This window comes from Atractosteus spatula, chromosome 2, assembly GCF_055471065.1.
Source record: "Atractosteus spatula isolate fAtrSpa1 chromosome 2, fAtrSpa1.hap1, whole genome shotgun sequence".
Classification (NCBI taxonomy): domain Eukaryota; kingdom Metazoa; phylum Chordata; class Actinopteri; order Semionotiformes; family Lepisosteidae; genus Atractosteus; species Atractosteus spatula.
In genome coordinates this window covers 25030935-25058145 of record NC_142707.1, presented here as the reverse complement: position 1 = coordinate 25058145, position 27211 = coordinate 25030935, and the positions used below count along the sequence as shown (strand labels likewise).

At 38.4% G+C, this 27211-nt stretch overlaps 1 protein-coding gene across 1 annotated transcript in view; it reads left to right on the top strand.

Annotated features, from left to right (window-relative positions):
• crim1 (cysteine rich transmembrane BMP regulator 1 (chordin-like)) overlaps positions 1-27211 on the top strand; it is a 610482-nt gene that overhangs the window by 541429 nt on the left and 41842 nt on the right. Inside the window, exon 14 of the mRNA XM_088928119.1 lies at positions 14324-14518. Coding sequence (XP_088784245.1) covers positions 14324-14518 — 195 coding nt within the window. The remainder of the gene's footprint in view (positions 1-14323; positions 14519-27211) is intronic.

The following is a 27211-nucleotide window of genomic DNA, read 5'->3' as shown; positions in this document are numbered from 1 at the left end:
TTTGAGCTCTGGTTGAATGATAAGTGTCGCAATTTAAATAATTTCCGTTGTTAGAAATTATGAAACGCACTGTTAAAAGCAAGGGAGTTTTTATGCCCATTATAGTAATAGAAAATGCCTGACAAAGTAGGGCTTGGACAGTTTCCAAGTACTTGTACAAATGTGCTAAAGAAATGAGCAAAAAAAGTCATTTATTCCTTTGTCATATTGGCTAGCTAATGTCCTGTCCTCATTAGTTAGATCAACGAAATGCTGTGGTGTTTGTCAAAGAAAAAAATAAAAGTATTTTCGTTTAAAATGACGGTTAGAAAGAATGTGGATCAGAGTAATACTTTGAGTTTACAGCTTGTCCAAAGTCATTCATTATTAATACTATTAGTAATATCTTCGGTAAAGGCTTTGATGCATAAAATATTTCTGCATAATTAAAATATTTATGATAAAGGTAGGTTGTGTACTTTTGCCCAACTGAGCAATCTTGCTTTCATAAAATATACCAACTTTTTAATGACTGATGATTAACATGCTGTAATACACAGTTTAAATTTAAAAGCTCAAATGCTGTTAAATTTGAGAGGTTAAGCTTTATTGGCTCCTCCTGGCGGTTTTACAAGGTGATTCCGGATACTTTCCGGTATGACGTCAAATGACGCGTTACACTGCGTGATACTGCGTGATACTGTGTTTTGATGCGACACGCCCACCGCGGTGTACCGCGAAATACCCCGCGCGTTTTGAATGGCTGCATCTGTAAACCACTTAAGGACGGTTCCACATAGGCCAACCTCAGACTCAAGCCTGTGTAGCAAAATACAATGGTCATCTGTGTCAATAGCAGCACTATGATCTAGGAGCACAAGCACTGTTGCATTCCCTGTGTCACTTGCTAACAGAATATCATTTGCAACCCTTGTTAATGCAGTTTCAGATTGGAATTTCTCAAGTATATTTTGAATCCAGAGAAGACTGAAGTAGGGCCGCAACTATTCTCTCAAGAATTTTAGATAAAAATGGAAAATTTGAGATAGGTCAGTTGTTGTTAAGTACTTGTGGATCCAAATTTGGTTTCTTAAGCAGTGGTCTAACAACCGCTACCTAAAATTGGTCAGGTACAACACCTGATGTGAAGGAGGTGTTCATCATACTAATTATAGGTCCTGCCAGTACTTTGAGGGAATCTTTAACTAGTTGGGTGGGATGGGATCTAGTGGACAGGTGGTTGACTGTCTTAATAATTAATTTCTTGAGTCCTTGTTCATTAACTAATTGAAAAACACTGAAAAGGTGCACACATTGGTTTTGTACTAGACTAGAGTGTCTAGTGGTTTTGACTACCTTAGTCTTTAACATGGCTATTTCATCGAGGGCCTGTCTGACCACTGTATTATAGTTGTGTGTGATTTCGTCAACATTAGTACTGGAGATGAAGTTAGCATTATTTATCGCATTAATAAATTTTAAAGAAGTACCCCTACTGATGTGCCGTGTCATAATAATCTTCTCCATGGCAGCTACAGAGAGTAGTCGAAACTCAAAGGTAATTAAAAAGTGGTAAAAAAAAGTTATCTATGGGATAGACTAATATTCTGTATGATGAAGTGGTTCAGGTGGGTAGCTGCGTCAGCATGCGTAGGCTGCAAAGGAACAAGTAATAGGTTTATTCCATGCTGAAAAGAGAAGAAAGAAAACACTACCAAAACATTGTGTTTTCTTTTTTCTCTTTTCAGCGTGGAATAAACCTATTACTTGTTCATTTGGAATATATGATCAATATCATCTTTATAATTAAGATAATTAAGTCTAGTGTATGATTGTACACGTGTTGGTCCTGTTATATGCTGACTATGCTGACTGTTATATGATATTAAACCACAACCAACTGTAAGTTACCAAATTAAAGACTTATATTTAATTAAAATATTTATGATGAAGGTGGAAGTACGTTTGTCCAACTGAGCAATCTTCCTTTTATAAAATATATCTAATTTTTAAATCAGTTTAATGTTTAACATGCTGTAATACACAGTTAAAATGATAAAAACAACTTAATTCTGTAATTGGAAAAGGATTCTCCATAAGCACTGACCGGGATTTGAAACAAGGCGTTTTCTAGCGACAGCTCAAATACTACACATGAGACGTTAAGCTTTATTAGCTCCATCTGGCGGTTTTACAAGGTACTTATTTAAAAAAACATGCAGTATGTTCCAGTACATACACCGCATTTTACCGCAGCATACTTCGCTCATTTTAAATGGCTGGATCTGTAAAAACAAAAGGAGTCCTGTTTAATGGGCTTTAAGCTCATCAGAGGTTTGTAAAGCTGCCTCATCTATAATGCCCATCCCAGATTACAATGGAAGTAGAAATGTTATTGTGAGATTGTTCTTGCCTAGTAAGATAAGATCACTTTATTGGCCATAAACAATTTCTTGTATTAGGAATTTGTCTTTTCATATACCCCAACTTGCTCTCCATGAGACACACAGAGAGAGAGAGAAGCTTGGGGTCAGAGCACAGGGTCAGCGATTAATACGGCACCCTGGAGCAGTTGGGGTTAATGGCCTTGCTCAGCGGCCCAACAGAGTAGGATTCCTCTGCTGACAGCGGGAATAGGACCAGCAACATTCCAGCCACAGTCGCAGATCCTTAGCCACAGAGCCACTCACCACTCTGTTAGTATTATTATTCAAATCTGTTTTGAGACATTTGTCGAAACATTGTGTTTTCTTTCTTCCCTTTTCCCCATGGAATAAACCTATGACTTGTTCCTTTGCAGCCTACGCATGCTAACGCAGTTCCCCACCTGAACATTTTTAAATGCCTTTTAAATAATGCTTTAAATGTCTTCCAGTCTGAAAAAGTTCAAGAAAAAAAATGTTTAACATGTAATTTAGTTAGAAATTATATCTAAAATATTACTGGACACACTACAAGGATAATCTTCATTTAATGCTAAAGCGCTACATCTTGGATAACTTTTTCTTAATGAGTTTAATAGAAATACACACTTTACTAAAATCTGAAGTAAATTAAATTAAGCCGTTATTTGCTAATAATTCTAATTTAGGGTACATTAATGGCAATTTAACAATTTTCTTGTTTAAATCAATGATTTTGCCTGTAATCCTTATTAGAAAGAAATGCCGGTATATTTTAGAAATATCAAGCTGCTTTTTAAATTTTATATTTCCTTTATTATTTTATATATTAATAGGTATTAGAATCGACAGTACCTGTCACTATATAAACCATTAATAATCACCCAAAATAATCTGGAAATCAAAATCAATATTGTATGAGCATTTTGCTTAAGGAAAGACCACTGACTTTTACAGCAAATAAAAAAGGTTGTTTTCCCGTTTTCAGTTGTCCATTAAAGAGAAAAGACAGTTTGTATAAAATTTTAATTTTGGTTGGGTTGAATTTGTTCTATAGCCCTCATTAAATCAGACCTGTAGCAATATGCAAAAACAAAAGTATTCGATAGTGTTTCTGTTTTGTAGAAATAAACTGAAAGTAATTTATGAGACATGGCTTCAGTTTCATCTATGCCTTCACAAAAGGTTAAATTGGGGGGTTCAACATCATTTACCATAAATTAGTCAAATACTAGAAACAATGACTTATTGACTGTAATTATTTCAAATATTATAGGCACTGATTTTATTTTCTAGATCTTAACAATATAAAAATCTGCAATAAATTCATTTTTAGGCTACTGCAATTGTTGTTTTTTTGGCATCAGCTGTCTATTATTTATATCACAGATGTTGGCTTTGTCATGGTCAGCATCCCCTCCTCCAGAGTGTGCTCTAACCCTCTCTTGACAATTCTTTTCATTATTACCTGTGTTATTTCCTGGTGCGTCAGGTTTTCTTCTCCCTATTTACGTTTACGTCCTTCTGCCTTCAAGGCTCAGCTTTGGAATATGGTTGCCTGAAGGCCCGCCTACTACCGGGCTTCAGGGGAAGCTTGAGGGCATAGGCCTGTTGTAGCTAACCTGACCTGAGGCATGGAGTGAAGCCCAGTATTTCTTGGATTCTTGTTCTTCGTGTGTTTGCATCTATGTTCGTCTCCGTATGGAATTCCCAGCAGTGGACCTATAGACTTGTTTCCTGATTCCCTTTAGACCCGCATGGATTTGGTTGCTTTTGAATACCAAGCCTTCCCTTTTGCACAGACTCATTTATCTTCCCTGAAGTGCGTTTCGGGTTCTTTTTTGAATTAACCGCCTTGCATAGGGTCTTAACTACACTGTCCACGGGAGGCTGACCCAGCATTCATAACAGGCTTTCTCTTCACTTCTACAAAGGACTACTTACTTCTTCATTTCTCTTGAACCTGACTTAAATTTCCCTATCACTGTGCCGCTGCACACTTGTGTGCTGTTAGCTGAGGTCAAGTCTGCATATAAAAAATTAAAAAATAAACTATTTGTACAAATGTAAAACTAATTAATATCACTTTAAAAAATAAAAAAATCATTATTAAAATGCATTTCAATTAACTGTACCTCAAAAATGGTATTTAGAATGTCGGCTTTTCTTGATCACATCATGAATAGGACAGTTAACATTATGTTTTCATTTAGTTTTGGCTTCTGAGAAAGTGATGTGTGGTGAGATTTAATCATTTTTTCCAAAGAGTGCTATAAGTGGAAAAATGTTGGAATTGTTGCCATAACATTATTAGTTTGAAAGAAAACCAAACCTGCAGGAGCATTGATAAAGTGATGTCCAGTCCACATACACAATCTTATTTGAATGGTTTATTTTACAGAACTGAAAAAGCATGAGATATGAGATGACACCAAAATTCAGTTTTCCCAATGTTCTATTTTGGTGTCAAAGAACAAAAGAATAGTTGAAGTAGCCTGTGGCAGTGAACTAACTCAGATTAGCTTACAAAGGCTTCATTCTAACATTTCTGTATATTAACTGATAATTTATAACAGAACAAATACATTACAATATGGTCTCACCGTAAACATTTACAGTGTTAATTCATATGCAAATGAACCTTGGGTTAGTTTCATCAGGAGTGGAAGAGGAGAGGGATGGAAAAAAAGACTAGCACATCTGTGTGAAACACTGTGTAATAATTTCATAGAAAAATCATCTGGATACTTCTATATTATTTTAATATATTGTCACAGCTTTAGGTGACTGAGAAGTGTCTCTTAGATTTTTTATCAAGTTTGTGACACTTGACAGAGTAAATACTTCTAGCTTCAAAACAGAGAGGATGTTTGTTGAGATGTGGGGGTCCTTTGATCAGAAACCATTTTAAAGCTTACCTTGGTATACCTAGGTAAGATGTGGGTTAATAATTGTCAATGAGCAGTACAGAAACACACAATATACAGATGCAGCCATTCAAAACGGTATGATGTGGTGTAATGTGTCATTTGACATCATACCGGAAATTACCATATGTAAATGAGATCATGTTAATAGTATCCGGAATCACCTTGTAAAACCGCCAGGAGGAGCCAATAAAGCTTAACCTCTCATGTACAGCATTTGAGCTTTTAAATTTAAATTGTGTATTACAGCATGTTAATCATCAGTCATTAAAAAGTTGGCATATTTTATGAAAGCAAGATTGCTCAGTTGGGCAAAAGTACACAACCTACCTTTATCATAAATATTTTAATTATGCAGAAATATTTTATGCACAAAGCCTTTACTGAAGATATTACTAATAGTATTAATAATAAATGACCTTGGACAAGCTATAAACTCAAAGTATTACGCTGGTCCACATTCTTTCTAACCGTCATTTTAAACAAAAAGACTTTATTTTTTCATTGACAAAAAGTAACACCACAGCATTTCGTTGATCTAACTAACAAGGACAGGACATTAGCTAGCCAATATGATAAAGGAATAAATAACTTTTTTTGTTTATTTCTTTAGCACATTTATTTGAACATTTCCATCGATTGTACAAGCACTGAAAAACTGTCCAATCCCTAGTTCATCAGGCATTTTCTTTTACTATAACAGACATAAAACCTCCCTTGCTTTTAACAGAGCGTTTCATAATTTCTAACAACGAAAATGATTTAAACTGCGACACTTATCATTCAACCAGAGCTCAAAATATCACAAGGATCCTCAAGACCACAACAAAGACAACAGAAAAAGATATGTGTATCAGATACATGAGAATCCAAGCTTTTTTATCTATGCTTTCTTATCTACGCTAAGAAGTAGTCTTTGAAATTTATCACACAGTAAAAAGTCAAATTTCTGGGGTGTGCGTATACCAGAGATTATGGCACCGCTTCAGAAGGGTGCTGCGCCGGGGGTGGCAGGTGCCCTCCAGCGGCGAGGTCACTGCTTGGTGGCCTCCGGCTGGCCATACACTGCTTGGAGAACTGCCCCGCGGAGCGACCGGGGCACCACAAACTGCCACTTGACCTCGCCGCTGGAGAGCACCCACCACCCCCGGCACAGCACCCCGTCCCTCACCTCCAAGGCCTCCCACAGTGTGCAGAGTGCCTTCACGGACTTGGGGTGAGGGGCGAGCTTATCTCACCATTGCGCTTGGCCCCCGCATTCCCCCCAACGGCCGCCCCGTCAACTGCTCGGCCGGGCGTCCCGGGAATCAGCTCTGGCACGCTCGCCCCGACACCCACGGCTCCGACAGGCCCCGGCGACACCCGCCGCTGCCACCTCCGCTTCCCGCTCCGGTCAGCCCGCGCGCCCCGGACACCTCCCGCCCCGCCTGCTGCGAAACTGATTTGTTCCCCCTGCCCCACCAACTCTCACCGGCCCAAGTCAAGGCAACCACCCACCTGCTGCAACCAGTCCAACCCCAGGATACAAAGGATACAGTCCTCGCGGACTGGGGCGAGGCAGAAGGGGTGTTTCACCCTCGCAGCCCCAAACTTCACGGTGAGGGCCCGCTTGCCAAGGACCTCTGCGTACTGCCCCATCACCGTACTCAGGTGCAGGCTGGTTGTTTCCCATCCTGGGGGTTCAGCAGGACACCAGGCCGCAGCAGGGTGATGGTCGAACCGGTGTCGAACCAGTGTCGACGAGGGCCTGGCAGGGTCTGCCCTCAATGAGGCAGGGAAGAAATAAGCCCCGGCTGTGGCCAACCCTTCCCACAGCAGCAGACAGGGTGAAGCGCTCCTTCTGGCTTTCCAGAGCAGGGGTAGCGTCACTCAAGGGCGGCCTTCCCCCCTTTAGGCCACCCTGCTCCCATTTCCCGACGGCCTCCGGAGTCCCCAGGGCTCCAGCGCCCGGCACTCCTGGGCGATGTTCCCCCTCTCCCCACAGCGGTGGCAGATGACCCAGCGTCGCCGCGCTGGCCGTGTCCTACTCCCCATCTGATTCCCCGTGTGTATATTATATAATAATATGTATTTATATATAGAGAGAGGTCCTTTCCTTTTTTCAGAATTAAATAAATTACAGCAATGTTAATGTTCCTACTAAAGCAGCCTCACTCCGTGGCCACCTGTATCATCTCGAACAATAAGAGTCCCAGCTGGTCCCAGTAGGTTAGCAGAAATTCAGGTCTACTGCCATGAAAATAGTAATTATGACTAGCCCTATGAATAATGAATAAGGAATTCTGCATAGTGTCTGAGAATGGAGTTGATATTTTATCTTGTAGTTTCCGGTTCACAAGCAATTGTCTCAGTGTGTGCACAATTGTCTCAGAGTAGTAGTTTTCTTAGAGTGGGTTCACAAAGAGCTAGTTTAGATTCCAAGTCCTTGATTTCAGTCAGATGGGACTTAATAAGTTTGGAGGCAATCAGTATAGTATTTCTAATAAGATATTTCACTCAGACATCTCAGAGAATTTGTGTATTCTCTACAGATGCGCAATTAATCATTGAGCTAAAATTGAAATAGGATGTTAGAGGATGAAAAAATTAGCTAAAAAAATGTCATGATCTGACAATTAAAGAGAGTCATGTAGACCTAAATCAGACAGAAGTCTGAAGCAAGGTGGGTGACTCTTCTTGTGAACTTCCCTGTATATCAGATGATCTATCAATTTATAGTCTATGGGTTTATGACTATGTTCATACCTATACCTACTATTAAATTATCAGTTGTGATAGTATTTGGTGAAAGAACTGAAGAATTTGGCCTCAAATGTATTTGGTGCATAAACTGATACAAAAGAGATTTTTTTTGCCAGATAAACTCCTCTTTAAAAAACCTGTAAAGTATTTTGAGTGGAGTGTCCAGAAAGGTGCTATATAACTGTAGGAAACTATTATTAATGTATTTTTTTTTCAGTTTTACTTGCAGATTAAAATAATCTATATTTGTCTTAATAACATTTTAAGTAAAAAGTTATTATGAAACAGGTAATTTTATTTTAGTTTTTCATTAAAAACAATTTACATATAGTATTGTTTTTAAAAACATACTATATTTAAGGGTGAATGCAAATAATACAGTAAAAAACAAAACAGAGTTCAGTTCTCCTGCACTCCTGGGGTCCTGCATTGAAAGGGATAATTATGGATGCATAATTTAAAAACAATTCCAATTGCAACAGTTCCAATGGCAGTACTGATTGAGAAGAAAAGGTTATAACATACCTCTATACCAGGGGTGCCAAACCATTTTTAATACAAGATCTACTTTTTCATTTGCCAGTCCAGTGCTATCTACCAGTGTGAATTTGAAGCTCTGATATAGGAAAAACAGACTGTGTGCACATCTGTACAATAACGAGCGATATCCATCACTAAAATGACAGCAAATAAAAGCAAGTGACTCATGCTACAGTGAACAAGTAATCTTCCCCATTAGAAAAAAGAACGTCCTACCTTAATGTGAGCATTGGCACTGAGAAGCTTACTTGAGAACACTTGTAATTTATTTGAATGTGTTGACACTGCTGATCATGTCGATTTACATTTTTATTTTATTTTATTTTTTAGAGAAAGAGGAAGGTGTGAACTAAGTTTTAGGATAATTTTTGTTTCTGATGTCTTTATGCTATGGGACTTAAGATACCTTTCTCTGAGGTGGACAGAGAGATCAGTGTGATCATGGCTGTCTGATGTCAAATGAGAAACTGTGGGCTTGGAGAAATCTTTAATCTTCATAGCCCTAACATGTTCTCTGAAGTGGTCTCCTAGTCTCCTTCCGGTTTCCCCAACATAGATTCAGAGAACATGTTCACCCCTCTCTTCACCTCTCCCCACTTCACACCACCTGAGTTGCCTCTCTGCCTCTCCCCTGCTTACTTGTTCCTTTGCAGCCTACGTATGCTGACGTAGATACCCACCTGAACTTCAATATATACCTAATGTGCAAATGGAAATGGTAGCTAAATATAAAAAATACAAAGTATGCATAGTTGTTGGAGTTCTGTGAATTTACTAGGACAATTTACTAATTGTAACAGTAATTCACGTGGTGCTTCTTTGGCTATTAGGATTCAATTGTCAAAATAATCAGCACACTAGACAACTCCCTACTCTTATTGAGAAATGACCTGGGATCTTTAATGACCACTGAGAGTCAGGACCTAGGTTAACATTTCATCTGAAAGACGGCACCCACTACAGTATAGTGTCCCTACCACTATATTGCGGCATTAGGACGCACACAGACCGCAGGGTGGGTGCCCCATGCTGGTCCCACTAACACCACTTCCAGCAGCAACCATAGTTTTCCAGGAGGTGTACCATCCAGGCACTGACCAAGATTAACCCTGCTTAGCTTCAATGGGTAGCCAGTTGAGAGCTGCAGGGTGATATGGCTGCTGGTGCTTTATCAAAATGTGTGAAACATAAATGTATTTTAGATTTTGTGTAGTTGCTAGCATTGAACTGTTTGTTAGAGGCACATAGAAGAAATAGGCAAATTTACAGTAGCTGATGCTAATCCATGGAGCCAGCATCTTAAGATGTTTATATTTAGAGACAATTTGTTAAAATAACAAACAAGCAATGGATACTGATGTGCCAGAACGGTGGAAAGGCTGTTTCCCTAAGCCAGCAATTTAAAATGTATCCTCAGTGAGTAACTGTTTCCATCTCATAGTGGGTGTCTATCACTGTGTATCCAGTACAGGGCAGCTGGAGCCTATCCCAGCAAATAACAGGCATAAGGCAGGATACTCCCTAGACGTAACACCTGTCCATCACTGTGCAGACACACAGACACAAACACACACACACTCATTTATCCAGAAGCCAATTAACCTACCACTATGTTTGGACTGCTAGAGGAAATGAGATTACTGAGGAAACCCATGTGAACCTGCAGAGAACGTGCAAACTCCACACGTACATAATCCCAGGAATTGAACCTAGGGCCCCGGCACTGTAAGATAACAATGCTAACCTTTGTGCAACCATTAGAAATGGATGGATAGATAGTCATCTTTGTAGTTCAAAGATTTGCGGTTATAATTTAATTTTGAAAGCCACATCTGGTTCTACTGTACTGTACTGTGAGATACAAAAAGCATGCTAACCACCGTGCCACCCTATTCTTTAGGTAATACATTTAATTCATATAAACAGTTACATTGTTAAACATTGTTATTTATTGTTGATTGTTTAGTTATGAAAATATTAAATAAATTTCCTTTTTTTATTTTATAAGTTTGTATTTTATTTATTTTCTTATAGTCAGATTTCATGTATATTTGAACAAAGTTTTGTAAATGAATATTTTTGTGGAATATGTGGAAGAAGTGCTACAATTTATTACAGTGCACATTTTAATATTAATTATTGATTACGAACAGTTTATGCTAACACCTGACTTTTGCATTTAGATGTATATGAAATATTGAATTAAGTGTGACATAACATTCAGAAATAGTATTTATATAGATTAAACTAAACTTTATGAAAAATTAAAAATTATTAAAATGTGTAAACTTTCCACATTTAATGTCATTTGGAAATCCAATAAGCTCCTCTTTTGTTAAATGACAGTTTCAAAAATAAAACCAACTGGACAAAAGCTATGTTCAATAATAATTAAAAGACTAGAAGTTAAAATAAATTATTTACGTTGATTGATCAATTTTAAAAACTAAGTTTTAAAGGCAGATGCGCTCGGTGCCATAAACGCTCCAGGCTTTTCTGATTGAGCTCAGTGCTGGTGTGCTATTGTCTCAGCGACCGCTGATCTGCTATACACCACGGAAAGACGTGATTTTTTTCTATACAAAAAGCTTGTTACATTTACAAAATTAAAGTGTTTAAAATGTTTAATTAAAAAGTAAAAAAAACGTATATCTTACACAAAGATTCTAAGATGATCACGTAGAAATATCACCTGTTTTTCTCACATAAAAAGTGGTTTTTAACTATCTAAAAGTTGTGTAATGTCTAAATCATTATCATACATATTTTATATTTGGATCCTTAAGTTAATATTGTTATTCATTTCTTTAGTAACGCAATTCCACATTATTTTCCCTATTAAGCAGATTCTAAAAAGTACACATTTTTTTACTGAAATAACAACAGTAAGTATTCATAGAAAGCTTAAAACATTATAGCTTTTTAGAAACTATATCAACTTAATATAGTTAGAACAAGCACGTCAAAATTGTTTATGTATTGTTTATGACATTCAGAGATGTTATGCTCCTGTTATTTTTATGTTCAGCAATTAAAAGTTCCCTTTAGTTGTAAAATTCCATATTAATAATATTCCATATTAAGCAGATTTAAACATGCACTGTAGAGAGATTAAATTAAGCAATCGTTTCACTAATATCTAATACACCAAAAGTGCCACCTGTCGATTATCTTTGGCTGGTGAATCACATGCTGTGGTAACCTGCAGCCCCATTCCCTCATTGGCAACATCAGTTTCTATTGTTAAAGCTATATTTTATTACAGCTACAGGTGTAAGAGATAGTGTCTACATAAAGAGTTTACATAAAATGTGTGATTCCTGGCAGAGTAAACACTTCCAGCTTCAAAGCAGAGGGGATTATTAGTACCAGTCTGGGGTGTTCTGGGTGAGTAGGATGTAAGACTTCTGACCCTGTCTATACATACTGTAAATATAGTAACTTGTGTGCTGTATGTTTTGTTGTGTGTAGTGTGGTGTTTGTCTTGTCATTGTTATTAAACATTTGTTTAAAGAAGTGTACTTGGATTATTACTCTTTTCACCAAAGCTGTGCCAGAGATTAAAGAATTCACCTGCTTCTAATTATGCTGATTTCATAAGCCCCCATTTGTAACTATATATAATATTTTAGATATGTATATATCATCATTATTATTAAACTAATAACATTAATGATTATACATCAGTTTTATTTATTTTTGGCTACCAAATTTCTCTTTAGTTACAATGTTTTGCATTCTTATCATCCTGTTTCATAAATGCTTATTTTAAAATAGGAAAACTGTTTAAAACTGACATTGCACATTCCCTGTTCAATGTAGTTTTACATTCCCCTTCACAGTCTGCTATAACTGAATAACATTCATCCTTGCTTCAAAGTCAACAGCAGACGTGCATGCTAAAGCAAAACCATTAAACCATTAAACCTTCTTCTAGAAGGAGAAGCATGCACTAGGCATATGCAGATTTGAACAATTTGTCCTTCCATTTTGAAAATAAGGATTATATACCAAGTTTATTTGTGATTTTATAGTAGTAATCAAAGTATGGACAAATCCACTTCCTGAACCTTCCTGAATACTGTGGGAAAGAAAATATAAAAGCTGTTACTGCTGCAATCAAGGACATCAGTAGAGAGAAAAGGTTGTGACTAATGGGCTGCCTCTAATATAGTAATGAAATCACATCAAAAGGTAATTTATTCCCTTTTTGTGTGTTTTCAGAAATCAGAGGGAGTTGAAAATGTAAGGCTATTTTGTTCTCATTTCTTTGTGTTTTATTAAAATACATTTAATCATTAAATTGCTCTCCTGTGTCTTTAGTGCAAACAATTAAGATATTCATTACTATAGTACATGTATTTTATATCCTGTGATTCTTTCACATGTATAAATGAAATAAATAGCTCTCACAGATACTCCAAAAACTCACTTTTAGTGAATTTAGTTTTTAGCCTGAGCCAGAAGGTCTATTTTAATAATTAATCAAAAGTTGTAATTTGAACAATCTCAGGGTTAAGAAAAGACCTCTGGAAGAGAATGCTATTAGGAAGTTAACATGCCACAAAGTTTTAAATATTGAGTCATACAGCATACATTTATTTATGCTATAAATAAATGAGAATGAGTTCTTTGTCAAATGTGTACAATTTCTCTCTTCCTCGGAGGCAGAGATTCAGAGTGTTCAGGTGAAGTGTAATGTCAGTCAAAAGGGCCAGTTTGAGAATCCACTCTGGGTTTTTCAACTCTGGCTCGCTTTTCCCTTTGCTGTCAAGAAAGTTTCGTATTTCTGGGAGGAGGCTCAGAAAGAGTTCGAGTACTCTGCTGCAAGATAACCATCTCACTTTGTTGTGCATCAAATCAAATCATGTGTACTCTGTCTCATATTCCAACAGCTGGCGGAACTGTCGGTGATTCAGTGCTCTTGAAACAATGAAGCACAATGTAGCATACCTTCCTGTTTCCCTCCTTCTTCCTCATCATTTTCATTTCCATATAGCATAAATTTATTTTAAAATAACTTAAACACACTAGGGTGTAAAAATACAATAAAAAACTACTAATGAAACGTGACTTACAAAATGTAATCCATCTTATGACTAATCTAAAACGTGTCACACGATGAGTCAGTGGTAGAGGTGGGAATTTTATGTAAAACAATTTAATAAATGTTAAATATTGTGAGGTTATATTATTTTTTGTTTTCTTTATTTAATGCAAAAGGAATATTACACAACCAAGGAGTCTAGCATAGGCTTTCAAAGGTTTAGTGCTAGAACAAAATTTAACAGTGTCAAATAAACTCCAACTAATCATCAAAAGATTTAAGTGAAAATAATTCATTCTTATGTTCTTTCACTGAATTATATTCCTTCATGAAACCAGAAGAAGGTTTTGTGATTCATGTGGCCGGTTCAAATCCTGCGGCCGGCAGAGGAATCCTACTCCGTTGGGCCCCTGAGCAAGGCACTTAACCCCAGCTACTCCAGGGGCACTGTACAATGGCTGACCCTTCGCTCTGACCCCAAGCTTCTCTCCCTGTCTGTGTGTCTGTGTCTCATGGAGAGCAAGCTGGGGTATGCAAAAAGACAAATTCCTAATGCAAGAAATTGTAAATGGCTAATAAAGTGATCTTTTCTTATCTTATCTTATCTTATAGTGCGATGATTACATTTTTCTCAATATCTGTATTGGAGCTTTTTCACAGAACCTTCTCATGTTTGTCTTTTTCAGAGGACACAACTCCAAAGAAAGCAGTTTGCCACTTCAACGGGAAGACCTATGCAGATGAGGAAAGGTGGGACATTGACAGCTGCACTCACTGCTACTGCCTGCAGGGACAAACTCTGTGCTCTACAGTTAGTTGTCCAGCCCTGCCTTGTGTTGAGCCCATTAATGTGGAGGGGAGCTGCTGTCCCATGTGTTCAGGTAAGATCCCCTAGTCTACCAAGATCATAGTCATCCTCACACACACTCTGTGGCACTCAGGGCTGTGAGGGGCTAAGTAATCCAGAAATTAAGGTAAAAGTTTTTTCCATGCCACTCAGTGTTTGACTGATATAGGTCTATTACAATGCAGTACATCAATATTATGAAGCACTCAAACAAATACAGCAGTACAAATGAAAACAGGCCTACCTTAATGGAGAGATGAATGGAAGTGTGTAAGCATCTGTTTGACATTCTTAATGTTGTATTTGTAGCTTGTTGTGGCAATCTTTGTAAGACAGTCCAGGTGCTCATTGGTCAGTCTGTTTCTGTGTTTCCTTTTCACCATATTTATTGTGGAAAATGTCGATTCACATGTATATGTGCTGAAAAAAAAGGATATTACCTTTTGCACACACTGTTTCACAGTAGGATAGTCTGCCTCAGACTATCAGACTTCATGTTCCAGAAGTGGCCAACACCTGTTTCAGGATGTAATTCGTCTGTAACTCAACTACTTCACTTTCAAATGCAGCACAGTCAGCAGGGCAGAGCTGTGTTAATGACTGGGATCAGAGAGGTAACAGTCACATTGAAGGGGTTATAGATAGATAGATAGATAGATAGATAGATAGATAGATAGATAGATAGATAGATAGATAGATACTTTATTGATCCCGTGAGGGAAATTGCAGTGCAACAGCAGCTTAACACACACAACACAGCCACAGTGTAACGAATTATATAATAATAGTACAATACATACAATACAATACAAGAGTTACTCACAGTCCGGACGCACAAGAACAAACTAGAACAGAACAGTACACAGAAAATCGTATCACACTCATATCACACATATGAATATAAATATAGATGTGACTATAGATATAAATATAAATGTATTGCACAGGTCCCTGGCATATATTGCACAAAAAGTGGTTGTAAACGGGAAAAAGAAAAAGAAAAAGAAAGAGAACAGATGTAGCAGTAGATGTGTAGATGCGTTTAGTCCAGAAACAGGTCACTGTCGATGTTGCCTCTGCCAAGACGCAAGGTGGATGCGTTGTACAGTCTTATGGCAGACGGCAAGAATGACCTCCTGTAGCGCTCCCTGTCGCACCGTGGATGAATCAGTCTATTGCTGAACGTGCTCTTCATTCCTGCCAGCCTGTCAAAGGGGGGATGGGAGAAGTTGTCCATGATGGCCTCTAGTTTGGACCTCATTCTCCTCTCAGCCACTACCTCCAAGGAGTCCAGGTCAAACCCAATGACAGAGCTTGCTCTCCTGATGAGCTTGTTCAGCCTTTTGGAATCTACTGCTCTAATCCCAGAGCCCCAGCACACCACTGCGTAGAAAATGGCACTCGCTACCACCGACTGATAGAACATGTGTAGCATCTTACTACACACATTGAAGGACCTGAGCCTCCTCAAGAAGTAGAGTCGGCTCTGTCCCTTCTTATAGATGGCCTCGATGTTCTTAGACCATTCCAGTCTATCGTCGATGTGCACTCCCAGGTACTTGTACGAGTCCACCATCTCCACGCCACTCCCATGGATGTAGACAGGAGTAGGTTTGACCTTTTTCCTCCTGAAATCTACCACCAGTTCCTTTGTCTTCGTCACATTCAGTTCCAAGTGGTTCACCCCACACCACTCCACAAAGCTGCTGACCAGTCCTCTGTACTCCTCCTCCTGCTCACCCTTGATACATCCCACAATTGCAGAGTCATCTGAGAACTTCTGCAGGTGGCATGACTTTGAGTTGTACTTAAAGTCCGAAGTATAGAGGGTGAAGAGGAATGGAGAAAGAACTGTCCCTTGAGGTGCCCCTGTGTTACTCACTACCTGTTCAGACACACAGTTCTGAAGTCTCACAGACTGTGGTCTGCCTGTCAGGTAGTCAGTGATCCACGAGGTCGTGGAGGCATCGACTTGCATCTCCTCCAGCTTCCTCCTTAGAAGTAAGGGCTGGATGGTATTGAAGGCACTGGAGAAGTCGAAAAACATGATCCTTACAGTGTTGCCAGCCCTGTCCAGGTGTGAGTAGGCCCCTTGCAGCATGTAGATGATCGCATCCTCCACACCAACACTGGGCTGGTAGGCAAACTGTAGGGTGTCCAGTGATGAGCTGACCAGGGGTCTCAGGTGGGATAAGACCAGCCTCTCCAGTGTCTTCATGATGTGAGAAGTCAGTGCAACTGGTCTGTAGTCGTTGAGGACAGAGGGGCGCCCTTTCTTTGGTACCGGGACCAGGCATGATGTCTTCCAGAGCACCGGGACTCTTTCCAAGCGCAGGCTCAGGTTGAACAGTCGCTGGAGCACTCCGCTCAGCTGATCAGCACAGGCCCTCAGAACTCTGGGGCAGATGTTATCTGGTCCTGTGGCCTTACCCTCGTGCAGCCTCTTCAGCTCCTTCTTCACCTGGTCAGCTGTGATGGTCAGCCTGGCCTGGGGGATGGTGCTCATACTGCTTTCAGTGCTGCAGGTGTTAATGGCGGAGGTGTTGGAGAGTGGCAGCTGTGGGGGATGGGTGGGTGAGTAGCCGTCGGGGGTTGTGGCTGTAGGCGGCCATGTTTGTGGGGGGATGGAGGAGGTATTGGGCAGTCGCAGCTGTGAAGGGTTAGGGAGCGTGTGGCAGTGGGGGGATGGGTGTTGCGCCACAGAGGACCCAGAATCAAACCTGTTAAAGAACTGGTTCAACTCGTTGGCCATCTCCAGGTTCCCTTCTGTTGCACCCCCAGCCTGTTTGAAGCCAGTGATCTCTCTCATGCTGCTCCATACATCTCTCACCCTATTCCTTTGCAGCTTGTCCTCTATCTTCTTTCTGTATGCGTCCTTGCTCTCTCTTAACTTCTGCTTTAGCTCCCTCTGTACACGCTTGACCTCTTCCTTATCTCCCCTCCTAAAGGCTCTCTTCTTGTCATTCAGAAGAGCCTTCAGGTCGCTGGTGATCCAGGGTTTGTTATTGGAAAAGCAGTGTACGTCTTTGGTGGGGATGGTGTTATCTACGCAGAAGTTAATATAGTCAGTGACACAGTCCACCATACTGTCTATGTCGTCCCCATGTGGTTCGCACAGCACATCCCAGTCGGTGGCCTCCAAAGCACCACGTAGATCCTCCATAGCCTCCTGAGACCATCTCCTCACAGTCCTCATGGTCACAGGTTGGCGCTGGACAATAGGCGTGTACAGTGGTGTAAGCAAGACAAGGTTGTGATCTGATCTGCCAAGGGGGGGAAGGGCTGTGGAACTATATGCATCCTTAGCATTGGCATATAATAAGAGAAACTTTTTCTTGTTTTTTCTGATACTTGGACCTCTGTGGCTATCGAGTTGCAATGCTGATAGCCACAGAAGCATTGTCTACACGCGGGACCAGCTGATCGCAATAAAATTGAAACATTCCTTGTACTCCTTTACATCCTGGAATCTGGATTCAAGTTCTTCCCTCAGTTCCTCCAACACTTCTACAAATGCACTGTGTTGAAGTACTACAGCAGTTCAGGGTTATCTATAGTCACAGCTCTCAGTTTTGGAAAGTGAATGAGTTTGCTGTTAGGAAGTTAACATGCCACAAAGTTTTAAATATTGAGTCATATAGCATACATTTATTTATGCTATAAATAAATGAGAATGAGTTCTTTGTAAAATGTATACAATTGCTCTCTTCCTCGGAGGCAGAGATTCAGAGTGTTCAGGTGAAGTGTAATGTCAGTCAAAAGGGCCAGTTTGAGAATCCACTCTGGGTTTTTCAACTCTGGTTCGCTTTTCCCTTTGCTGTCAAGAAAGTTTCGTATTTCTGGGAGGAGGCTCAGAAAGAGTTCGAGTACTCTGCTGCAAGATAACCATCTCACTTCGTTGTGCATCATCAAATCGCTGCACTCTGTCTCATATTCCAACAGCTGGCGGAACTGTCGGTGATTCAGTGCTCTTGAAACAATGAAGCACAATGTAGCATACCTTCCTGTTTCCCTTGCTCTTCCTCATCATTTTCATTTGCATGTTGATTCAATGGTTGTGCAGTACATACAGAAGCGATTTCACTGGTCTGCTCATTTCTGTCATTTTTGTGTTTTTGTTTTATCACAAATCGACCCATGGTTTTCCTTGGTAGAGAACACTGCTAAATATGAAACCCCGCCAAACAAAGAGAAGCAGTATTTGCTCTCCACCATAGGGTGTTATGGAATTCGTAATATAGTTTTCATATGCTGCCACCTTCTGGGTAAGAAACATGTTGTGCCGAATATATTGGCTGGTTAAAAAAAAACTTTTTCACAAACTGCGCTGTGTTTGATGCAATATTTGGTTATAGACTGTTGACGGACAGGAGCCGCCAATTAAGGTCTTGCGGCTCGCCGCGCAATGAGTAACACAGGTCTAATGTGTTTATGTCATTTCACATAAATGTATTATATATGAATTTATAATAGAACTAGAGAATTAAAGAATAGAAGTTCTAGAATAGAACTTGCCAAATATTGGACAGCCTAAAAACTTGTCATACTAAAACTGTCATACTAAGAACCAAATATTTTATATTCAAAACTAAAAATATTTAAAACTGTGTGGCATGTTTACTTCAGGTTTACCAACATTTTCTTCAAGTACATACAAGGAATTTTAAACAGTGATTCATTTTTTAATCAAAAGGTATTATTTTATCTTCAGATCATAGGTCTGTGATTACTAACAGATATTGATAAAGCAATGTGATTTGCCAAGATGCACTGGTTGTGCTGAAAAGCTGACTTTCAACTTAATCCCTTTTGTGAAAGCAACCCTTACATATTTTAGACAAACTAGGAAGAAGGCTGTGCTGTCAGGCCTAATTTATGATAGAAAACTGTATTTTCAAAGCAAAATAAAACTAATGAGATTGTGTGTGTGCAGCTCTATTTAAAAGTGTTTCTGCATCATCAACATTTTAATTGTCACAAGTCAGCTGATAAAGGTATAGGATCAGGTGCTCTTTTTTTTCAGTGAGCTTAAACACCTTGAACTACCCCCTGTCCAGTCCTTACACTTCTTGCAATAATAATCATACAGATGCAGCCATTCAAAGTGCGCGTTACAGACACGTACCGCAGGTGGCGTCGCTCAGTGTGACGCAAGATGACGCGTGGCACCGCAGTACGTGATTGGTTGACCAACAGGGGCACTCGTGGTCCGTTGGTCTGTCGTAGAAAGACTTACAGTAAACGTCTTTGCTGTGCCTGTTGTAGATATTGAATTTTACCACTGAAGGGAAATCTTAGTAGCTGAGCATAAAAAGAATAGGAGCATACTGTAACGCGTGTGAAGGCCATAAACGATATTAATTTTGGAACATAAACATACAGTATATAGCTGGTCTTGGTACTTTAAAGAAAAAAATACACACCAGTATTTCATTTCTCCCTAAACATTTTAAGTCTTTAACTAACGTGATACCGGAGTCAACAAGCATACTTTTAGAATTTGATTAAAAGGGAATATAATATGGAATCGCGTATCTAAAGAATTTAATAACGGTATTCGTGTGCTGCGACAGGGCTGTGTAGGGCTGTTTCGCCTGCCTGTTCATGCAAGCTGTCTTGTAGCCGACAAGGTGTCGGTGCGTGATTACCAACTGGCAGGTTGTGTGTTCGAATCCAGCTAGTGCCGGAAAAAATAGAATAGCGATATTATGGACAATCAATTGACTTTTATATTTCAAAATATCGCAACATGATCGATATTTGCGATATTTTGAACATATCTTCCCTTCTGACAGCGGTTCCTGCTTCTATTGTGTGTGTGCAACAGAGTAAATTTTTATAGAGAAATGGAGGCTGGACAGTATGTGTTACAATATAAACATTTATATTGATTTAAATCGTGTTCTGATTTAAATCGCAAACGCGTGTTTAATTATGTGTTTTTTAATCATAATCAGGCTAATGCATTTCTACATTTTCTGTATGAACCAGCTTAGAGGTTCATACAGAAAGACAGCTTGTGTTTAAATTGAGTGTAAGGTAATTTATGCTTCTAAAGTCATGGTCAGCATTTATTATTGTACTGTGCTGTAAACTTTTTCTGTGCCTAGTCACATTATTTTATAGCGTTTTTATTGCGTTATTAAATCCAGTGGCGCTGTGTGTTAGTTTCCTGACTCCCATTATTTAAACTGCGACACTGATCATTCATCTCTAAATAAACTTTATTTTATATAGCGTTTTAAGCGAATAGGTAATTAGATTGCTCATAAACCTAATCGCTTTTTCTACATAAACACAGCGTGATTGCTCTCTGAAAATGCTTTTCCTTTATTTTTAAAGTAGGCTCAGATTTCAACTATAGATCGTATTATTATAAACTTTCTTGGAAAAATGTATTTTATGTAAACCATGTTTGCTATTAATTCATTTAGGGCTAAAATACGTTCATTGTCTTCCAATCGAGTCGAGTTGACATTGGAAGCCTGCCACACCTGGACTGTTAAACCAACGCATTAGCACGTCAAAGCCCATTGAGGGTATTGAGCCAGTATTGGCTTTAGTATTCCCCCCCTCTCCCCTCAATTCAATTCAGTTCAAGGTGTTTTATTTGCATGACAGATGGGTACAAGCAGTGTTGGGTATGTATATTGTAACGCTTATGGCAGACAGGCACTGTGTAAGAGCCGGCGCACCAGAGCAGCGCACCGAGGGAGCGTCTGCATTTATAACTTAGTTTTTAAAATTAGTCAAGCAATATGAAGCATCTCCTTTTACTTTTAAGTCCCTTAAATACATTGAGCACAGCTTTCTCACCACTTAAGATTGCTTTTGATACCATCCTTACACAAAGCAGAAGGGAGATCTTAGTGCCTGAGCATAAAAAGAATAGGAGCATACTGCAACGCATGTGAAGTCCATAAACTATATTAATTTTGGAACTTAAACATACAGTATATGGCTGGTCTCAGTACTTTAAAGAAAACATACACACCAGTATTCCATTTCTCCCTAAACATTTTAAGCAATGAAGTCTTTAACTAACGCGATACCGGAGTCAACAAGCATACTTTTAGAATTTGATTAAAAGGGAATATAATATGGAATCGCGTATCTCAAGAAATTAATAACGATATAATTATATTCATGTTGCAAAAGAACTGCAACGGACATAAAAACTCCCTTGCTTTTAACAGAGCGTTCCATAATTTCTAACTACGAAAATGCCAGGTGAAAGGATTTGTAAACATATTTTGTTAAAGCGAGTCAGTTTTTTCCGCAACACATAAAAGACATTTTTCCAAGAAAGTTTAGCCTTTGTCACTAATGAAACCACTAAATAAAGACATAAATATAGAAATCTTAAGATTTGTTTTATTTAATGTTGGTAGCAGGATGAACTGTCAGAGTGTATATTTTGTCGCAGAGTTGCTGCAAGATGTTAACAGTGAAAAAAGGTATTTAGAAATGAGTTATTTCAAGATGAAAATTTTCAGAATAATTGCAAATCTAGCAGGATAGAGAAAGCACAGAAAACTGGCAGTTAGATTGATCAGATTAGTATGAAAAGTCATTTAGCAAAGGGAATGAGAAGAGTGACAAACTAGTATACTTTAGATCTTTTTAAATCTGATCATGTTTCCCTATAACAATAATAAAAAACTTTAATTGATATATCACCATTAAAGGTGGCATCTCAAAGCAATACAGTAGATGTAAAAACAGATAAAAGGACCACAGATTACAAAGTAAATGCATATAAGAAAGACAAGCAGTTAGAGGTGCTACCAAAATTAGAAAATGAAGCAGATACAGACACTAAGTCTTCTGAAAAGAAAGGTTCTGAGGTTAGATTTAAACTGGCCCTGGTGTGTGTGTGTTTGTGTCTGTCTGTCCTGTGATGGACTGGCGCTATGTCCAGGGTGTATTCTGCCTTGTGTCCGTCGCTTACTGGGATAGGCTCCAAATCCTCTGTACTGGATAAAGAGATTAGAAATGGATGGAAGTAAAGGCACTGTGTGGATGGAACTATACACAGTGTTAGAAACCCACTATGAAATGGCAGCATCTCACTGAGAATAAAACATTTTATAGTGCTGGCTTAAGGAAACAGCCTTTCCACCTCTCTTGCACATCAGTATCCATACCTAGTTATTTAAACAAATTGCCTCTAATTATAAACATCTTAATATGCTGGCTCTGTGGATCCGCATCAGCTATGTTTGCCCATTCCTTCAATTCATGTGCATCCAACACACAGTTCAACGCTAGCAACTACACAAAATCTAAAATATGCGCTCTACTTGCCACTTACAATACCAACAGTACCAGCTAACTTTAGTAGTGACATTTTCATGGATCTTTTTAACAATAAAATTTACAACATCAGACTTCAGACACAATTAAACAGGCCTCAAAAAAGTCTGGTACAAACATTTTCAGCATGGAATAAACCTTTACTTTAATGGTATAAACCTTAAATGGATTCATATTCTCAATAAGATTTGGTGCTCAGTAACATGACTTAGAAAATGACAGAAGACATACGTATCATGCTTATCCTTCTATTTTTCATAATCGTAAACTCCTTAAGGCAGTTACATTTTCTCTGTTCTGACCTGGAGTTACAGAGAAATTTAAATTCTAATAAGAGATTTGTAATGAGGAAAGTCATACCAATCACTCATACCAGGATTTGCAATTACAATACAAATACTTTCTTTCTGTATGTGTTTATTTTGCAGTTTGAGTCTATGGCATTCCTTTGGGGGTCTATACTCCAAGGCATGACTTTTTTATGGGAACATGACATTTTTTTAAAGTCTTTTAATGCAAGCTTCATATAAACCCTTAGCAGTGGTTACTGTCTGGAGCAGGTACTTGAATGGCACAGATTCATTGAAATGATTCAATTTCTTTTGAAAATATTTGGGATAATACATATTCCAGAAATCACAGCCGTTGAATTATCCAGAAATTAATTTCTCTCAGGGTGTATTTAACCCCTCATGGATGGCATTGTATGAAATGAGTTTGTAGTTCCCCATTTGCCTCTATTATGAGATGCTGTGGACACTATTTTATACATTTTAGGAGTGTCCATAGGAAGGTATGTTCTAGAAAGAGTGAACTTCTGTTTTGCCATTATTTTTAATAGGGGCGTTACATGTTTACACTTGGTGCTCCTACTAGAGGAGAGGATATGATTAATCTAGGCTTATCACAGAAACTGAAACACATCTGGTTGGTGAGTCTACTGTGGGTAAAATGTTACTGGTACCGCATGTTGTAAAGCTCGGTATTTTCTCTCTTGGCCTGACTTTTTTTAATGTCTGAGTGTTAGAATCCATGTTGTTGCTGGTAAGGGAATGGTAGGTGCTGTGATTGACACAGTCAAAGCCTTGTACAGAGATACCATTGTAGCTGTTTGACATTATTTTAGATGCCCTTAGTTAAAAGCATGGGAGGAAGTACTGCCAAGGGAAGGGGGGGGAGCAAGGATTTTTTCTTTGAGTTTGTGAGGTTATTTTTTGTTATATTGTGTTTCAGAAAGCAAGAAAATAAAATTTACTGTATGATAAAAAGAGAAAGAGCTGGAGTAGATCCTCAGATCAGTTTGCTACCAGCAATCAAACAAAAAAAATGGAAAGAATTGTCTCCTCCTGATTGGAACCTTTCTTACTGTCTTATTATAATTTATCAGGCTACCTTTTAATTTCCACTGAGAGAAGGAAGTCACTTGTCATGCAGCTATTTTATTCTTCATTGCACAATATGCTTTAAGTTAGCAAATGAAACATGAACACTTATTGAAATAAATCAAGAATACGATTAACATGAATGTATAAACATCCAAACTATACTTTATCACATTTAATTATTGGGTTAGCTTTTTATTGAGCCAAAATGTTATAAATGTGTGAACGTCTGTAAAATGGAAATATTTATATTTTTCTCTTTTCTGTTACCTGCCTGACAGCATTTTGTATCCCATTCTGTATATTACTGGAAAATATTAGACCCAACCTAAAGAATTCATGGGGGTAGTGGGACACAGTACTGCAAAGAGTCTCCTAAAGGGACAGAGCTATTAGTACTTATGTGTTTGAGTCTGGAGAATATAGTAAACTCTAAACATTAAGGGAATGCATGGAATCGGAAAATATAAATTGCATAGTACACAAGACTTAACTGGTTTTATTCTAGGAAAGCAGACAAGACTGAGTCATGGGACTCAGAGGATCCAAGGCTAGACTGAGTATAATAGGCTTCGGGCTTCTATTTTGACATCTACTGTAAATTACAGAAATGTTAAAAGTAAACAAAATAAAGTAACTAAAATGTGGTCTGAAATCACCCCTTTAGACACCCCTTTTACTTCACTGGTGTCAGATATGAAAGGCAATAGTCTCCCGTTCTGTCTGCTGTGTGTTGCAGCAGAGGGACTCCCTGCAGCTGAAAGGGGCAGAGTAACTTGCATGCCCTCTAGTACAGTTTACACATGCACGACTTTAAAAGCTAGCAAGACAGGTTTCGATTCACATTAGCTGGCGAGCCTTGTTAAAAAAACGAATGATAATGTAACATGCCACTGTTCATGAACAAAGTTATACTGAGATTTCCTAAGATACGCGATTAAAAAATAAAAATTTGAATCTCCTGCGGAACACATTCCATAAGAATCAGCGGTTTTACAGTATATATCGCCTTTAAAGGTGGCTTCTCAAAACGCTTTACGGGATAAAAACAACCAGAACAGCAGCAACAACAATATTGTATTTCGTTGCACTTTGAAAACCAAGTAATAACTTAACTATACAGTACGTGCAAACGTTTCGTATGTTGCTGTCGTGAATGCCTGCGTACCCATAAGTATCTTATTTGCCTTGAGTCTGTCTACAGTATCTCTGTCCCACTACCCCCCTCTCTCCCTCAATTCAATTCAATTCAAGGTGTTTTATTTGCATGACAGATGGGTACAATTCTTGTTGGGAATGTATACTTTGATATTTACACCCGGCGCGGCACCGAGGGAGCGTCTGCATTTATAACTTGGTTTTTAAAATTAGTCAAGCAATATGAAGCATCTCCTTTTACTTTTAAGTCCCTTAAATACATTGAGTACAGCTTTCTCACCATCCTTACACAAAGCAGAAACTGTCTGATGACTCACAGTACAAGTGGAAAGATTACAGATTTTAATCGTCTTTAATTTTGTCTTTAATTTTGCCTGTGGAGTGTATCTTATTAAGCTCTAAATTGCATTTTGAGCGCGGTTTTTGACTTTTTTTTAATTGCATTTTGGGCGCGGACAGCACATACAAGGGTTAATGAACTGCGCCAAGAAATTTAAAATAGTATTCTTTAGGTGTGAGGGTAGGAGTGGACCGCAGCAGGCATAATCAGCAAACCAGGAAAACAAAGAACAGGACAGGTGAGATGTGTATCCAGAAAGAGAGTGATCAGAAAAAGGAAATGGAAAACGCAGAAAAAGGAAACGCTTTACAGGATAAAAACAATAACAACAGTAGTGGCTGGGCAAACGATTTTTTTTATCGAAATACAAATTGAGATACTGTACTGTATAATGATGTGCATGAACAAAGGTATACTGCAATTTTCCTTAGATACGCGATTAATGCTTCGTAGGAGGAGGCGGTCTTTTCCTCTTGTCTAACAGTCTGTCCACAAACAAAACATTCCTGTTAGACAAGAGGAATTGAAAAAAAACAATTTTGTCAATGAAAACCGGTGTGTGTGTCTCTCCCTGCTGGATGTCCCTCTCACAAACTGCTGAATGAATAAAATAATTTTATTGAAAACGCGTTTGCGATTGTCTGGTATTTAATTTGGTCCCTTTTAACTGTTTTTCGATCTACTGTATTGCTTTGAGATGCCACTTTTAAAGGCGATATGTAAAATAAAGTTTTTTATTATTGTTATAGAGAAACATGATCAGATTTTCCCTGGTTCAGAAAAAAGATCTAAAGTGCTACACATAACTTTCTTAATTCGATGTATTTAAAGCAGTGAACTACTGTAGGTGTCACATAACATTCAGAAATACAATCACGTATTTGACAAATAAAAACGATTATAATCTAATCCTTCCACGTTTGATCCCAAAATCCCAAGAAATATAAATCTTGACGGGTAGAAAGCTATGCTGAAAGTTTATTAAGATACTTAGAAGACAAAGATACTGTATCAATTTATGTTGCATTAGCCTGATTATGATTAAAAAACACATATAATTAAACACGCGTTTGCGATTTAAATCAGAACACGATTTAAATCAATATAAATGTTTATATTGTAACGCATACTGTCCAGCCTCCATTTCTCTATAAAAATTTACTGTTGCACACACACACAATAGAAGCAGGAACCGCTGTCAGAAGGGAAGATATGTTCAAAATATCGCAAATATCGATCATGTTGCGATATTTTGAAATATAAAAGTCAATTGATTGTCCATAATATCGCTATTCTATTTTTTCGAAGAAATGTTTGTTAAAAGAAAAGTCCGGCACCAGCTGGATTCGAACACACAACCTGCCTGCTGGTAGTCACGCACCTAGACCAGTCGGCTACAAGACAGCTCGCATAAACAGGCAGGCGAAACAGCCCTACACAGCCCTGTCGCAGCACACGAATACCGTTATTAAATTTTTTATATACGCGATTCCATATTATATTAGCAGAAAAGCTTAAAACTACCACTTTT